Raw genomic sequence first — 16,530 nt, forward strand, 5'->3', positions numbered from 1 at the left:
TCAGCAACTTTGATGTGTGTTGCTTGAATTTCCGGCATCTGCAGAATTCCTCGTCTCTGCTGCTTCAATACATTTCCTCATGTTACTAGATATTGTCCAACATTCTGAGCCATATAACATAACTGGATAAACGTAACATTAATTAGCTTTGTTAAATCACCCACAACAGCCTGCTGCCTAATTCTTTATGTTAAGACTACTTTAAGAATTAGTTTAGTGGATTAGGAAACCAGAGATATACTAATGATTCAGATTCAGTTATTTATCAGGTGTACATTGAAACATACAATGAAATTTATCTTTTGCATTACAACAAATTCACCTAAGGGTATACTGGGGTAGCCTGCAAACGTTGCCACACATTCTGGCGCCAACGTAGCAAGCCTACGGTGCTTGGCAGAACAACACAGAATACAACAGGGAACAAAACATTAGCAAAACAAATCCCATTCCTCTAACCCCCCCACCCACCCACCCACCCCATAACCAAGTCAGTAGTTACATTTAAATCTAGGTTCTTGACTAGTAAGGGTGTCAAAAGTCACAGAGAAAGCAGAAGAATGGGGTTGAGAGGGATACTAAATGATGAAATGGTGGAGCAGACTGGATGGGCCAAATGGCCTGATTTGATCCTATGTCTTATAGTTGCACACAGTGCTGAAATGATATGGAGATATTAACGCAGGCATGCTCATCACCTTTGTAGGATGAGACTAAAGTTCAAATCTGACTACAGAAACAGAATTTAAATTCAGTTAATTAAACGATTGGAATATAAAGTTAGCAGCAGTATTGGTAATTATTAAACTCCAGATTATCAGAGTCCATCTGCTGATACTTATAATGCAGATAATCTGCTGCCATTTCCTGTTTTGCTTGTCATTCCAACACTGTATGTACCATTGTAGTTGATAGATGCATTTGAATTAGTCCAGCTATTTACTTAATTTCAGGCCATTTGGAGATGCAGGATAAATGCTAGTCTTGTCAGCAATGTCTACATCCTGTGAATAGACTAAATGTAAATTTAGAGCAGTAATTTAAACTAATTTAATATAATGATTGAAAATGGAACATGGTGTAAATGCTCAGTAGGTCAGGCAGCATCTGTGGCAGAGAAACAGAGTTCAGGGTTTGCATTGAAGGTCCTTAGTAGCATTATCATTTGAAGTATGTAAGCTTTGAACTGGAGCATGTTTCCCTTTCCACAGATACTGCCTGATATGCAGAATGTTTTGTTTCAGATTTCCAGCATCAGCAATTCTTTATAAAATTTTTATTCAAAATTATGCTGTTTGTTTATACTTCAGTTTTTTTTAAATTTAAAAAGAATGGCTGTACATCAAATTAACTAAGCGTGTCCATTACTTGGTTAATTTTGACTATTTATTTTAATATTTGTGCTCTTTCCCCTGCTGCCCTTTGGTTTGATTTAATTCAGATGTGGACTGGCATATGATGTAAACTGTTGAACACCTTGTGAGCAGCACGACTGACATGATGATAGTAGTGCTGAGGAAAAAGTGACTGGGAGATGGTGCCTACAATGGTAAAGTCTAAAAGTTACCATTTGAACGTTCTACAACTGTGTTGCTACTTAAAGGTTTCTCTCCTTTCTGGTTCTGTTGTATCTATTAGTATCATCCCCATTCATTTTCATGTTTATATAATAAACCATAGGAAATTATCAGTGTCCATTTTATGCACACCAACACAAACTGGGCTTGGTCTGTATAGAATATACAGCACAGATCATACAAAAGAAGTCTGTAGTTTTACAGACTCAGTGGACAATTTAATTGTCATATCAAGGAATGTTTTTATTTTGGACTTATAATTCAACTTTGGTTTGATTTGATGAAGGAAATTAATTTATTCCAAATACAAAATTAATAGAAAAAAGATTGGAAAGGGCAAAAGCATTTTCAAAAAAATAGGAAAAGCTGGTTAGTTAATGCAGTGGAAACTTCCATGCCAGTTTTCTCCATTTTTTGTCCTGACCTTAAGGTACAAATTCCTCATGGGGAACCGTCCAAAGGGGAAGGAGAGGAGTTTATTTTTAAAGTCATTCATTTGGAGTTGCAGGATTGTGCTAGGGAAGAGAACTTAGCCACTTCCCTCTGCATTTGGACATTGAAATTGGTTGTTTAATCACTAATTTTTGCAAATGTTAAAAAGATTCAAAGTGATTCAAATTTATAATTCTTTATAAATGCAGAAAAAAATGACAATTGGAAGCATCCTTCCCAGTAGCTGATAATTGAGTGTGAAATGCACCGAAGGCAGAAATATTAGTTTTGAGGAATAATTGGGAGCTTTTACACATATTGAAGAAATCTGAAAGTGACTTATTCAAAATGTATCAAACTCTTTTCAGTATGAAAGTTCCTATTGTTCTTCTACCCTTTAACATCTTGACTACTCACTTTCTATTTTTATATTTGAATTGGAGAGGGAGGAGAAATTGAGGTTCAGCAGTTTTGGGATAGTGTGTTAGCATCAAAATTGGGAGATGGGGTTGGTTTTTGCAGTCTCGAGAATCTTTTAGGGCGATTGAATTCATGCACAGTGTGAATGCGAAATGTATTTTGTTAGTAATGAGGAGCGGCAATTATTTTTGAGGTTTTGTTGAAAATTAGAATTAGTGTAGTTCTGTAGAAATTGAAATTTAATATAAATGATAATATATATGTGCTGTCATCAAAGATGGTCTTTGTGCCTTTGACCTAGATTCTTAAATAGAAGAATTGAAAGAGCTTTGGAGACATTGTACAGAAAGACTATACTGTCTAAATGTGTCTTACACATGAGAAAGCGTACACACTTGCTTTTGTATTAAAAGAATAATCATTAATGGGGAAAATCTAACGTTCACTGTGTTTATATTTCACTATTCTCAGAATTGCTCTAAAAGTTTTTCAGAGATTATAATCAGTACAATAAAATGTAACAGGAAATACAGAGCTAGTGATTTGCAGTTGCTGAAACAAACACGGGAAGTGAGGTTTATGAATAAGAGGAGATTTCCCCATGTTAGGGAAACTAAGAACAGGAGGAGGTAAATGACTATAATCTTAATTGTACATTAACATTAATGCATTTCAGTCTTTGGTTTTTCTATCGTAGGGCACTTGCTGAACAAGACACTTTGTTTGAAGTTCCACCAGAACCACATGACCTCAGACATTATTGCTTTGGTCCAAATATGAGCTGAATTCCAAATACACAGCCATTCTCATGTAGCTGTTGTTAAGTTACAATGGGGAAGACGTTGGACTAGAAAGAGTATAGACAAGTACATTTATGTGGAAAACCCAAGTTTAGGGAAAAGTAGTTTCTTCCTCTGAATTAGCAAGGTTATTATTAATTTAACAAATCATCTTAGAATAATGATTTCAATATTCTATTGACCAATATAATTTCATAAATTACTGATGTCGCCTTTGACAGTGCTCCTTTTTACTGTGTTTCCAGATTGTACAACTCATCAGTTTTATTCTCTAGAGTTCGACGCTCATCAGATTCACGCTATGATTTAGGTGGTGGGTGATTATTGTTAGCTGTGCTGCTCACAAAAGCATCTTCAACTTGTGCCCTCATAATGGAGAAGTTCAAATGACAGCAGAGGAAATACTTAAATGTTAAAATATGTATGATTATTAAGGGAACCATCTTAATTTGATGTAAGGATGGTTTTTTTGTTAAACCATTCATCTTTACAGTCTATAGTTTTATAGTTATGTTTCTGCATCAAGATAACTGAAATCTTATGTTGTCCATCCTTCAACAGCCTCTTAGTAATGCCTACCATGAATTAGCACAAGTGTATGCAACAAATAATCCTGCAGAACTTCGAAATGTTGTGAACAAGCACAATGAAACATTCACAAGAGATAATAATATGGGACTGGTCAAACAGTGCTTGTCTTCTCTTTATAAAAAGAACATTCAAAGATTAACAAAGGTAAGGCATATGTGTATAAATTGCACTATACGTCAAAACAGAGACAATAAAATAAATCAGACTGTTGTTTTCTTTCAGTGTACTTAAAAGTACAAATTCTTGCAGTGGAAGCATAATACTACAATTCTTATGAAGTAGCCCCATTTCCCCCATTCAGAGTCTTAATCTACTGGAAATATTTTACCTTGATCATAGGTAGACTTTGTAACTTGTTCTCAATTAACTCAGATACTGGACTCAGAAATGCAACAGGTATAAGAGATCACTAAAAGGTGCGTCAACCTGTTTATGCATTAATGGCTAAGACCAGCTTCTTTTCAGTGAGAAAGCTGTTCAAGAAAATAGAATAAAATTATTACTCAGCAAACAGCCCAAAAAAAAAGCTGGGGAATTTTTTGCAATGTTTCATTTCACTTCTGAAGGGTGTATCCTCGCAACTGCATCTGCATTGCAGCACTAGAATTGGTGGATGACCTCTCCTGATTCTAATTGGAAGTTGGGCGTGTGTTATTTGCATAGAAATTGAGGCTTTAACCGTTATTAGGATTGTTATCTGCAAGGAGATGTGCAAACTTGAGGAATAACTTTAAGAAAAAGATAAGTAACTTTATGGGAGAAGAAAGAAACATGAAAAGTGTGTTTACGTGGTTGACAAGCGAGAGAAAGGGAGGGATGGTAGTAGTACTAACAACTTCTCTGTAATTTGTAAATAGTTAATAAAGAGTTAACTGTAATTTGTAAATTGTAAATAAAGAGTTATACATTAAAGCAAAAGGGCTTTTCATCTATACTGGACTCCAAATTGTCATTTGCACCTGTTGTCAATGAAAATGTACTTTTTCTCTTTATGGAAATACTCAAATGTTTGCGATCTTCTCATGTTCAAATGCCTATCCAGTGAGTGGCCTTTTCAATGCAATGATATTCTGCATTTCATCATTAGAGGTAGCACAGTGGTGCAGTAGTTACTGTGGCTAACTTGCCATTCTTGAGACCCAGGTTAAATCCTAACCTTGGTGCTGTCTGTGAGTTTTTTGCATGTTTTCTTTAAGTTTTCTTCCACATCCTAGTGCATTAAATGGTTACCGGAAATTATCTCTAGTGTAGGTTACTGAAAATATAATAAAAAGAAAGTTGTTGAGTATGTGTGAAAGAGCATTAAGTTGCAGGGGATGGGGAAATAAGAAATGGGTGAATGAAGTGAATGTCATTACACCTCAAGAGCCATCATGAATCTGATGGGCTGAGTGGCAGCCTCCTATGTTGTTGTTCATATATGGGCATTTATATCTGTTTGGCAAGGCTATCAGGATGGGGAGCAAAGAAGAATAAGATTTAATATTGCTGACTCATTTAATGTGAAATTTGTTTTGTAAATGCAGTACAGTGCAGACATAAAATTATTATAAATAAAAAAAACACTGCAGAGGAAAGGAATAACAAGGCAGTGTTCATTGACCATTCCAAAGTCTGATGGCTGAGCAGAAGAAATTGTTTCTGAATCAGGGAGTATGGGTTATAAGGCTCCTGTATCTCCTCCCCGATGATAGTAACAAGACCACAGCTTGTCCCATACATTGAGGATCCTTAGTGATGGATGCTGCCTTCTTGAGACACTGCCCCTTGAAGGTGCCCTTGGGGAGGCTATGCCTGTGATGCTTTTCCTACGTTCATGCTTGTGTGGTTGATGTTGAATTAACTGATCTGTGCTTCAGGTGAAATTGGCCAGTGCAAGTGCTTATGACCATTAGAAGAAATTGTCATTAGAACTCTGTGTATTGTCAGATAAGGGCATCTGCCGCATTGGTTCTGCTGGGTAGAGGAGTGTTTGTCAATAAAGAAACAAAAGTTTTGGATGAGAAAATAGGTGGAAAAGCATTACAAAACCATGTGTATTGAAAAAAAATCAGCTATTGATATCTGTGTTAAGGAGACTGCTCCACAAAAGATAAAATTATTGTACCATTCAATGTGATGCAAATATATAGGGCATATACATGTGCCATTGCAGTTCCCCAATTTAATGGATATTTTCACACTAATAAAGGGACCTAAGAGAGGAGAAAACAACTGCTGAAATTTGCAGAGGACAGGGAAATTAAGACTACTTGCATTATCTATTGCCTAATCCAACACAAAGAATTTAAATGAAGCTAAGACCTTTGTGATACGTGTTTCTCACTGATTAACCGCATAAGTATTGGTGAATAGATTCATTGAAAGTTCAAAATCATCCATAGGAATTGATTTGGTTGTCAAACTTTTAGATCTGGTATCTGAATAGCTCCTGAAAATTTTGGGTTGATTTCTAAAAGAACTTAATTTTTACAGGAAGCGCTGATCTTTATATCAAATATCTAATGTTATTTATGTCTTTTTTTTCCTCACAGGAAGGTAGTTCTAATGCTGTAGATGAGGGTTTGCCAACCTTTTTTATGCTATGGACCCCAATCATTAACTGAGGGGTCTGTGAACCCCGGGTTGGGAACCACTGCTGTAGATTATATTGAGTTTAGTGGAGAGCATACACATATACAATTTAATTGTCGAGACAACTGGTCTACAATGCATTACTGACGCTTTCTGATATTACATTAAGCGTTATCCTCTTTTTAATTGCAGACATTTTTGACGTTGTCCTTGCAAGACATGGCTAGTAGAGTACAATTATCTGGTGCCCAGGAAGCGGAGAAGTACGTTCTTCACATGGTAAGGCTTTTTGTGTGAAAACGGTTTAAAAGATTATAGGTTAACAGAGACTTGAGGAATCAACTGTGTAATTTGTTAAAAACGAGGAGCAAGAGTCATAGAGCTCAATAACATATTGTATTTTGTAAACTAGAGCAGTAAGTTTAAAAAACAAAGGGAAAATACACTCAGTGACCACTTTATAAAGGTACACCTGTATACCTGCTTGTTAATGTAAATATCTAATCAGCCTGTCATGTGGCAACAATTCAATGCATAAAAGCGGGCAAACATGGTCAAAAGGTTCAGTTGTTCAGACCAAATATCAAATAAGAAAGAAATCTCATCTAAGTGAATGACCATGGAATGATTGTTGGTGCCAGGTGGGTGGTTTGAATATCTCAGATCTCTTGGGATTTTCATACACAACAGTCTCTACAGTTTTCAGAGAATGGTGCGGTAAAATAAAAATCCAGTGAGCGGCAGTTCTGTGGGTGAAAACATTTGTTAATGAGAGAGGTCAGACTGATTCAAGCTGACAGGAAGGCGACAGTAACTCAGATAAGGACACATTACAACAGTAGTGTGCAGAAGAACATTTTTGAATGTAGAACACATTGAACCTTGAAGTGGATGGGCTACAGCAGCAGCAGACCACTGTGAGTTCCACTCCTGCACCTAATAAAGTGGCCACTGAGTGTAAATGCTTGTGAAATTTAGGTTAAGCACATGAAAGACTAACGAGCAGGTGTGACTGTTCCATTGAAGAAAGGACTTTGTTAAAGGAAATGCACCATGTTCATTCAACTTGGTTCTAAAGATGCGAATTATAATGGGGAGGGATTTGAACTATTGGGACTATCTAAGAAGATTTAATTAAGTTATTTTCTGAAACCTGAAGGGGTTTTGAAAGAGAGATATGACCTAGATAAACAAATTGGTATCATGACATTATTTTAAAATTGTTAACAAGAGATTTGAAATTTCCTTGCCAATTGAGGTTAGGATGTTTTGACAGAATTGCTTATTGAAGCAGATTATTTAATGTTTTAACAGAATGCTAAATTGGTCCTTAGAGGAAAGGGAAATGCATGGTTATTGGAAAAAGGCAGTGCAAGGGAAATAAATCAGAAATCCTGCATTCGAGACCCAGCCATGAAGTGACAGGCCCACTGAATACCTCTACCAGTTCCTAATAGATTCCATAGGAGTTAAAACAGCAGTTAACAGGCTCTCCAAATACATTTGTTCATCTCAAAACTTAGAAGGTGTTGCCTGACATTAATGATGAGGCTAGCTTTTCTCCTCTTCCATCTGACCTTTCGTACTTCCAACCAGGAGGTGGAAAATTGAATCTTGACAGCAATTCTGGAGGCTACTTGTCATTGCTAGGATTTTCTGAAATTGAGGTCTGAATACATTTGCTCAAATATTGGGGACATAGAGTGGCAATGTGGTAACTATTCTAGCTGTTGCATATAACTATGGCTAATCAATTATTGAAGCAGTGCATAGGAAAAGACTGAAAGATTTCCTTCCTTGAAGCAGTAATTTAAATTATTTTGATAGATTTGATCTAAATTTTATACTATCCAGCAGATAGCTGCTGCCATGTCATTGCTAGAGGGGTTGAGTCCTTCAGCATCCATTTTCCTCCAGTTTTCTCTCCCTGATGTTGTGGAATTGACAATTCAGTTTTCCGGGGTTAGTGGGTTCATTTGCAAATGTAAAGCCTACTTTATCAAAAAGTGGTGTTCCTGCAAAATTGGATAACCCTTGCTGGTAATGCTATTAATATTGTTCTATTTAGTGTGTGTATATCCAACCTAGATTACAATATTAGAATTATAATCTATATTGGATATAGATGTAGTAAATGTTCTTTTGTGGGTTGTAAGTACATGATAATAGAAGAAGCAAACTCCTTTGGATTGTTTTTCAAAGTAGAATTGAGGATAATCTTAGGACATGGACATTAGGTAGTTGGGAGATGGAGATGAAGTCATTGCAGTTTTGTGAACAACAGGGGTGGTACAGTAATGTAATGGTTAGTGTAACGCTATTGTAATGCCAGTAGCCTGGGTTCAATTCCCGCCGCTGTCTGTAAGGAGTTAGTATGTTCACCCCTGACCACATGGGTTTTCTGTGGGTGCTGCAGTTTCCTCCTACGGACGCGTGCAAAAAATGCTGGTGAATGCAGCAGGACAGGCAGCATCTATAGGAAGAGGTACAGTCGACGTTTTGGGCCGAGACCCTTTGTCAAACGTCAACTGTACCTCTTCCTATAGATGCTGCCTGCCCTGCTGTGTTTACCAGCATTTGTTGTGTGTGTTGCTTGAATTTCCAGCATCTGCAGATTTCCTCGTGTTTGCGTCCTCCCAAGGACATATGGGTTAATAGGTTAATTGTTCATATGGGTGTAATTGGGCGGCAGGGGCCTGTTTCCGTGCTGTATCTTGAAAAAGAACAGATTTTATTCACCGGATGTTTATACTGAGGATTTAACTTTTCACAAAATAGAATGCTGCCGATTTATAGAATGTAATTTATCTTCACTTCAGGGAAAATTATTTCTTCTTTTTATCTAGCTGATCTAGTCTAGTAAAATGATATCATTACACTTACTGATGAGAATCATTGATCTTTGATTTCATGAAACAAATTTTCTTTCAGATTGATGATGGGGAAATTTATGCTAGTATTAATCAGAAGGATGGCATGGTTAGTTTCCATGACAACCCAGAGAAGTACAATAACCCAGCTATGCTTCTCAACATTGACCACGAGGTAACAACTAATTTATTATAGTTGGTGAATGTGATGTTGACATTTTGCTTCAATTATTATGGGATTTGGATGTTACTGGCAAGACTTGCATTTATTAGCCATTGTCTTTGATGAAGTAATGGTGAGCTCTCTTCTTGAACCGTTGCAGTCCTTCTGGTGATGTATTCCCCTTGGTGGTATTAGTAGGGTTTACATATAATGATGAACAAAAGGTGATGTATAATCCAATTTGGGACATGCCACTTGAAGGGAGATTTGTCTCTTCATGGCACTGCTGTCCGTCCTTGCTTTTCTGACTGTTGGTGGAATTTCACAGTTTAATGACCCAGTCCTCGTGGGGACTTCACAAACCTCTCTGTTGCCTCTACACTTCCTGAAGCCGCATTTATGCAACCATTTATTGTGAAAACAGATGGCTATGTGGTACATTCATTGTAACAAGATACAACAAAGTGATAGATGGAGACAAAAGAACATTTTAACTTTCTGGAGATATTTATTCTCCTGAAAATAAATGTAACAAGATACAGGAACATGCAGATAAATGATACATATTGTGGTGGCTCGCCCACGTGGCAAGCGAACCGGCTCCGCAGCCAGCAACAATCGAGAGGGCTCTGAGTGTGGGGCAGACCTCGGCCCGGAAGCCGGCGTCACTTCCGCCCCGCAAAGAGCAGGGGATGCTGGGAGCAGACACTTAAGTGCGCGGGGATTTAAAACAGTAAGCAGTTCAACCAGACCCTGCTTGACTCAGTGTGTTGCTTTCACTCTTTGCGTATCAGTGCGACCACATTGGTGACCCCAACGGTCCAACAGCATTTGGACCCAGCATGAACAACTCAGCTCTGCAGAATGCAGTTTCTGTCAAACTGCCAACCTTCTGGACCACTCAACCCCTGGTCTGGTTTGAGCAAACAGAGGCCCAGTTCCCAGGTCAGGCAAATTGTCTGAGACACCACCAGGTATTACTATGTGGTGAGCACCCTCGACCAGGAGACAGCGGGCCGCGTTATTGACTTTCTGCATCAGCCCCCGGCAACAGACAGGTACGAGGCACTCAAGGCCCTGTTAATCCGCACATTTGGCCTCTTCCGCCGCAAGTGGGCCGCGGGGTTACTGCATATGGACAGCCTAGGTGACCGTGTGCCATCAACCCTGATGAGTGACATGCTAGCACTGGCAGATGGCCATAAGCCTTGCCTGCTTTTTGAACAGATCTTCTTGGAGCAAATGCCAGAAGACATCTGCCCCCTGCTAGCAGATGAGGACTTCAGAGACCTGCGCAGGGTGGCTGCCCGCATGGATGTGCTTTGGCGCGCCAAACAAAATGGCGGAACCACCATCGAAATTAGTGCTGCGGCACGGCTGAAAGTCCAGCCCTCCCACACCCCAGCAGCGGAGCACGAAACACCCACACCAAGGGACGGCACCACTTCTGAGTCTTAGTGTTTTTATCACCAAAGGAGGGGTTCTGGGGCCTGCCGCTGCCGACCGCCATGCTCGTTCCAGGGAAACGCCAGGACCAGCCGTCGCTGATGGCTACGGCGGCTGGTCACCGTGATAACCTCTTCTACGTTTGGGACAAGCACTCTGGGTGTAGATTCCTAGTGGACACGGGGGCGGAAATCAGTGTCCTACCCCCCTCGAGCCACGATACCCAAACTAGAAGAACAGGACCGGAACTTACGGCAGCCAACAGCAGCAGCATCCACACCTACGGCAGAAGAACCATCCCCTTGCAGTTCAATTCCAGCCACCTTACATGGACATTTACGCTGGCCGCAGTATCACAGCCATTGCTGGGTGCGGACTTCCTCCGCGCACACTGCCTGCTCGTGGATTTGAAGGGGTGACGATTGGTCGATGCGAAGACGTTCCAGTCTTTCTCCCTCGGTGAGGCCAGGTTACCGGCCCCGCACTTGGACTCCGTCACTTATTCCGACAACGAGTTCGCCAGAGTGTTATCGGAGTTCCCATCTATCATCACGCTGCAGTTTTCCTCAACAGACCCCAAGCACGGCGTGATGCACCACATCCCCACACGGGGACCTCCCCTTCATGCCCGGGCCCGCAGGCTACCGCCCAACAAGCTCCGCCTCGCGAAGGAGGAATTCAAGAAAGATGGAGGAGATGGGGATTGTGCGGTGTTCCGACAGCCCGTGGGCCTCCCCATTCCATATGGTGCCCAACTCTAGGGAAAGGTGGAGACCGTGTGGCGACTATAGGAGGCTGAATGACGCCATCACGCCCGACCGCTACCCGGTACCGCACATCCAGGACTTCGCGGCCAACCTGCATGGGGCGCGCATCTTTTCGAAGATTGACCGGGTCTGAGGGTATCATCAGATCCCAGCCCACCCAGATGATGTACCCAAGATGGCCCTCATTACCTCTTTTGGCCTGTTCGAGTTCCTCAGGATGCCGTTCGGGCTCAAAAACGCGGCGCAGACGTTCCAGCGCCTGATGGACGCAGTAGGGCGAGATCTGGACTTTCTGTTCATCTGCTTGGATGACATACTTATCGCCAGCCGCTCCTGCCAGGAACATCTAGCACATTTACGCCTGCTGTGCTGCTGCCTAAGCGACTACGGCCTGGCTGTCAACCCTGCCAAGTGCCAGTTCGGTCTCCCCGCCATCGACTTCCTGGGACACCGGATTGACCGCCATGGAGCTGTGCCCCTGCCAGCAAAAGTTAAAGCCATCCGCCAATTTGCCAGACCCAGCACTGTTAAAGGCCTGCAGGAATTTGTTGGGATGGTTAACTTTTATCACCATTTCCTGCCCTCGGCGGCCCGGATCACGCAGCCCCTTTTTGGCTTGATGTCTGGCAAGGTCAAAGAGGTCACCTGGACAGAGGAGGCGACGTGGCTTTTGAACAAGCCAAGAACATACTAGCAAATGCCAAGCTCCTGGTCCACTCCCGGGTCGACGTCCCCACTGCCCTCACTGTGGATGCCTCCGACGCGGCAGTTAGCGGCATGCTCGAGCAGCTCATCGAAGGCCAGTGGAAGCCACTCACTTTTTTCAGCCGGCACCTACGACCCCCGGAACTTAAGTACAGTGCACTTCAGGTATTTCCTGGAAGGGAGGGAGTTCACGGTCTTCACAGACCACAAGCCCCTCACATTGGTGTTTGCCAAAGTGTCGGACTCGTGATCGGGCCGCCAGCAACGCCACCTGTCATACATCTCGGAGTTTACCACCACGATCAAGCACATCTCCGGGAAGAACAACGTGGTAGCCAACGCGCTGTCATGCGCCTCTGTCCAATCAGTGCACTGTCTGTCTCCGGGGGTGGGTTATGCGGCATTAGCTAAAGTGCAACGACTGGACAGCGAGATGCTGGCGTACCGAACCGCAGTCTCAGGACTCCGCCTCGAAGACATACCCATTGGGCCCGAAGGTAATGAGCTCCTTTGCGATGTGTCCACCAGGCAACCTCGGCCCATTGTCCTGACCGCTTGGAGGTGCCACGTTTTTGACGCTTTGCACAGTTTAGCCCACCCTTCCATCCAGGCGACCATCCGGCTGATCGCAGACAGGTTTGTGTGGCACGGCCTACGCAAGCAGGTCGGGCACTGGGCCAGGACATGCACGTACTGTCAAACCTCCAAAATCCAGAGGCATGTGAGGGCCCCACTGCAACCCTCCCAGCCGACACATAGGAGGTTTGAACATGTCCACGTGGACATTGTTGGCCCACTGCCGGTTTTGAGAGGAGCGACAGGTTCACAAGGTGGCCGGAAGCTATCCCACTCGCTGACACGGCCACGGAGACATGTGCCAGAGCCCTGATTACTACCTGGGTGGCACGGTTCAGCCTTCCAGCCCACATCATTTCAGACAGGGGTGTGCAGTTCACATCGGCTTTGTGGTCTGCACTGGCACAAGTCCTCGGAACCTAGCTCCACCGAACGACTGTTTACCACACGCAGTCCAACGGCCTGGTGGAATGTGTCCACAGGCACTTGCAGTCAGCCCTGATGGCACGAGGGCCAGACTGGGTTGACGAACTCCCCTGGGTGCTGGTTGGCATCCGCACGGCACCCAAGGAGGACCTGGCCACATCATTGGCCAAACTTGTTTACGGTGCCCCGCTCACAGTCCCCGGTGAGTTTGTGCCAGCACCCCGTGGCCAGGAGGACACACCTACGGCAGTCCTAACTAAACTCCGGGAGTGGCTTGGAATACTTGCCCCAGTCCCGACGTCCCATCATGGAACAACACCCTCTTTCATGCCCAAGGACCAACAACAGAGCAAGTATGTTTTCATTTGCTGAGGCACCCACAGACCACCCCTGCAGCGACCAAACGAAGGACCCTACAAGGTGGTGCACCATAATGGGACGACCTGCGTTCTCGACATCGGCGGTCGTGAAGAGACTTTTACCCCATTGACCGTCTCAAACTGGCGCATCTAGACCTTGAACGCCCGGTTGCGGTACCACCCCCACGACGACGAGGCCGGCCACCTAAAAGAACTGACAGTGTGGACTCTGCACCTCCTAGCGCTGGTTCTCGGTGTGGGGGGGGGGGTCATGTGGCGGCTCGCCCAAGTGGCGAGCGAACCGGCTCCAGCAGCCGCGGGCGACTCCGCAGCCAGCAACAATCGAGAGGGCTCTGAGTGCGGAGCAGACCTCGGCCTGGAAGCCGACGTCACTTCCACCCCGCAAAGAGCGGGGGATGCTGGGAGCGGGGACTTAAACGTGCGGGTATTGAAACAGTAACAGTTCAACCAGACCCTGCTCGACTCAGTGTGTTGCTTTCACTCGTTACATATCAGCACGACCACAAAAGAGTTTCAATAAACTCTTGTGTCTGCATATCCAGACTAACACACACAAAATGCTGGAGGAACTCGGCAGGTCAGAAATGAATAAACAGTCAATATTTTGGGTTGAGGCACTTCAAAAGGACTGGAAAGGATGGGGGAAGGTGCCAGAATAAGGAAGTAGGGGAAGGGGAGATGAAGTAAGAAGCTGGGAGGCGATAGGTGGCAGAAATAAAGGGCTGAAGAAGAAGGAATCTGATAGGAGAGGAGAGTGGACCAAGGAAGCAAAGAAAGGGGGTGGTGGTAGGTAGGTGAGATGGTAAAGGGGTAAGTGGGGAGTGTTAAAAAAGTTTTAATATTTTTGATAGATTTTTTCATCAGTAGACATAATCCTGAGGATAATGATATACAGTTGTCATGTTGATATTTAACTTATTATGTTATCATTTTAATTTCCAGATGCAAAAATGTATAGAATTAGATGAAAAGCTTAAAGCAATGGATCAGGAAATCACTGTTAATCCACAGTTTGTACAGAAGGTAAGAAATGGTTAGAGAGATTGTGCAACTTATTGCATTGTTTCTCTTGTTGCTTAGCCCCAAGTATTCTTGGAAGATAGAACTGAATTACTTCCTTGAACTATTGTAGTCCTTGGGCCACATTAAATGCCAATATGGGATGTAGAGTCACAGAGTCATAGAATACTACAGCACAGAAACAGGCCCTTCGGTCCATCTAGTCCATGCTGAACCGTTAATCTGCCTGGTCCCAACAACCTATACCCGGACCATAGCCCTCCATACGCCTCCCATCCGTGTACCTATGTAAATTTCTCTTAAATGTTGAAGTTGAACCGCCACTTCTGCTGGCATCTCGTTCAACATTCTCACCACCCTCTGAGTGAAGAAGTTCCCCCTCAAGTTCCTCACCTTTGACTCTTAACCCATGCCCTCTAGTTCCAGTCTGTTTGGTAGAGAAATACAGGACTTTGATCTAGTGATTATAGAATAATGAAGATCGTGCATTCAAGTCAGTCTTATTCAGGATTATCTCCGCTGATTATTGTTTACATGTGCCCTTGATACTTTCTTTTAGTTGCATGATCCTTAAATTACAGCATCCACTCAGCATAACAATGTTTGTTTTTAATAAAATGAGATGCCCAGTATGATTAAAATTCCTTGAAGTTAAGTGCCATGCTGCAGTAGATCCATGGACCGGAGGAGAAAACCCTTTAAATTGCCTTTTCTTGCAGAGTATGGGAACGCAGGAAGATGACGTAGGAAGCAAGGCTTCAAGTTATTCATAAAAGAAATTGTGAAGACGGTGGGAAAGAGCAATAGTAACAAAAGGAGGCAAGTGAAGAAGGTGGATCAGCAGGATTAAAACAAGGAAACTGAGGGGAATGGATTTAGTTGCATGAACATCAGGAGAACAAATCAACTGTTTTGATGAGTGATTCCTCTGTTGTTAATGCTTTCAGAACTGTTTATCTTGGCAAAAGAATCTTATCGGTAGGAATAAATCTATCGTTGCTTTATATATCATTGATTCATGGTTAACACCAAAACTGTGTTAAATAAAACTGATCTTTGGTTCTCCATTTTGTTTCTCTACTTATTTTTCTTTCAATCTCCAGTGGAAAGTATTTTTTAAAAGGTCAACTCAATTCATGAAGTGAGATTCTGTATACATTAAAACAACACAAAGACAAGCAGATTTTCTGGATCATTTGATATTATTCCCCATCACGTTTTTAATTCACTTTTTAAGATCTGTAGTATCTGTAGATGAACCCACTATTCAGGACATTTACAAAGACAGGTGCATTAAAAAAAGGCCCGAAGGATCATTGGGGACCCAAGTCACCCCAACCACAATCAGCTGCTACCATCCAGGAAACAGTAACGCAGCTTAAAAGCCAGGACCAACAGGCTCCGGGACAGCTTCTTCCATCAGATTGATTAATTCACGCTGATACAGTTGTATTTCTGTTATATTGGCTGTCCTGTTGTACATACTATTTATTACAAATTACTATAAATTGCACATTGCACATTTAGACAGAGACGTAACGTAAAGATTTTTACTCCATGTATGTGAAGGGTGTAAGTAATAAAGTCAATTCAATTCAAATTAGATGTTACACAGTGCAATAATGAATTTTCTGCAGAACTTGACAAGTGGAAAATGAGTGCAGGTGTTGGGGGAGCCCTGTGAATGCAGCAAACGTACATGGTGAGTGAGGGACAGCAGATTATTGGAGCTTTGCTGCACTATTCAATTGAATGGTAACTAAACAAAATAGACAACTACAAA

The 16,530-nt window shown here is 42.4% G+C and overlaps 1 protein-coding gene across 2 annotated transcripts in view; it reads left to right on the forward strand.

The window, feature by feature from the left end:
- cops3 (COP9 signalosome subunit 3) overlaps positions 1–15,808 on the forward strand; it is a 47,323-nt gene extending 31,515 nt beyond the window's left edge. For both annotated transcript variants that reach the window (XM_063059304.1, XM_063059305.1), the window contains 5 exons: positions 3,791–3,964; positions 6,587–6,673; positions 9,326–9,439; positions 14,670–14,750; positions 15,467–15,808. In XM_063059304.1, the coding sequence (XP_062915374.1) occupies positions 3,791–3,964; positions 6,587–6,673; positions 9,326–9,439; positions 14,670–14,750; positions 15,467–15,520 (510 nt within the window). In that variant the 3' untranslated portion in view covers positions 15,521–15,808. The remainder of the gene's footprint in view (positions 1–3,790; positions 3,965–6,586; positions 6,674–9,325; positions 9,440–14,669; positions 14,751–15,466) is intronic.
- Positions 15,809–16,530: the final 722 nt, after the last annotated feature.

The sequence above is a fragment of the Mobula hypostoma genome, chromosome 9 (assembly GCF_963921235.1).
Source record: "Mobula hypostoma chromosome 9, sMobHyp1.1, whole genome shotgun sequence".
Classification (NCBI taxonomy): Eukaryota; Metazoa; Chordata; class Chondrichthyes; order Myliobatiformes; family Myliobatidae; genus Mobula; species Mobula hypostoma.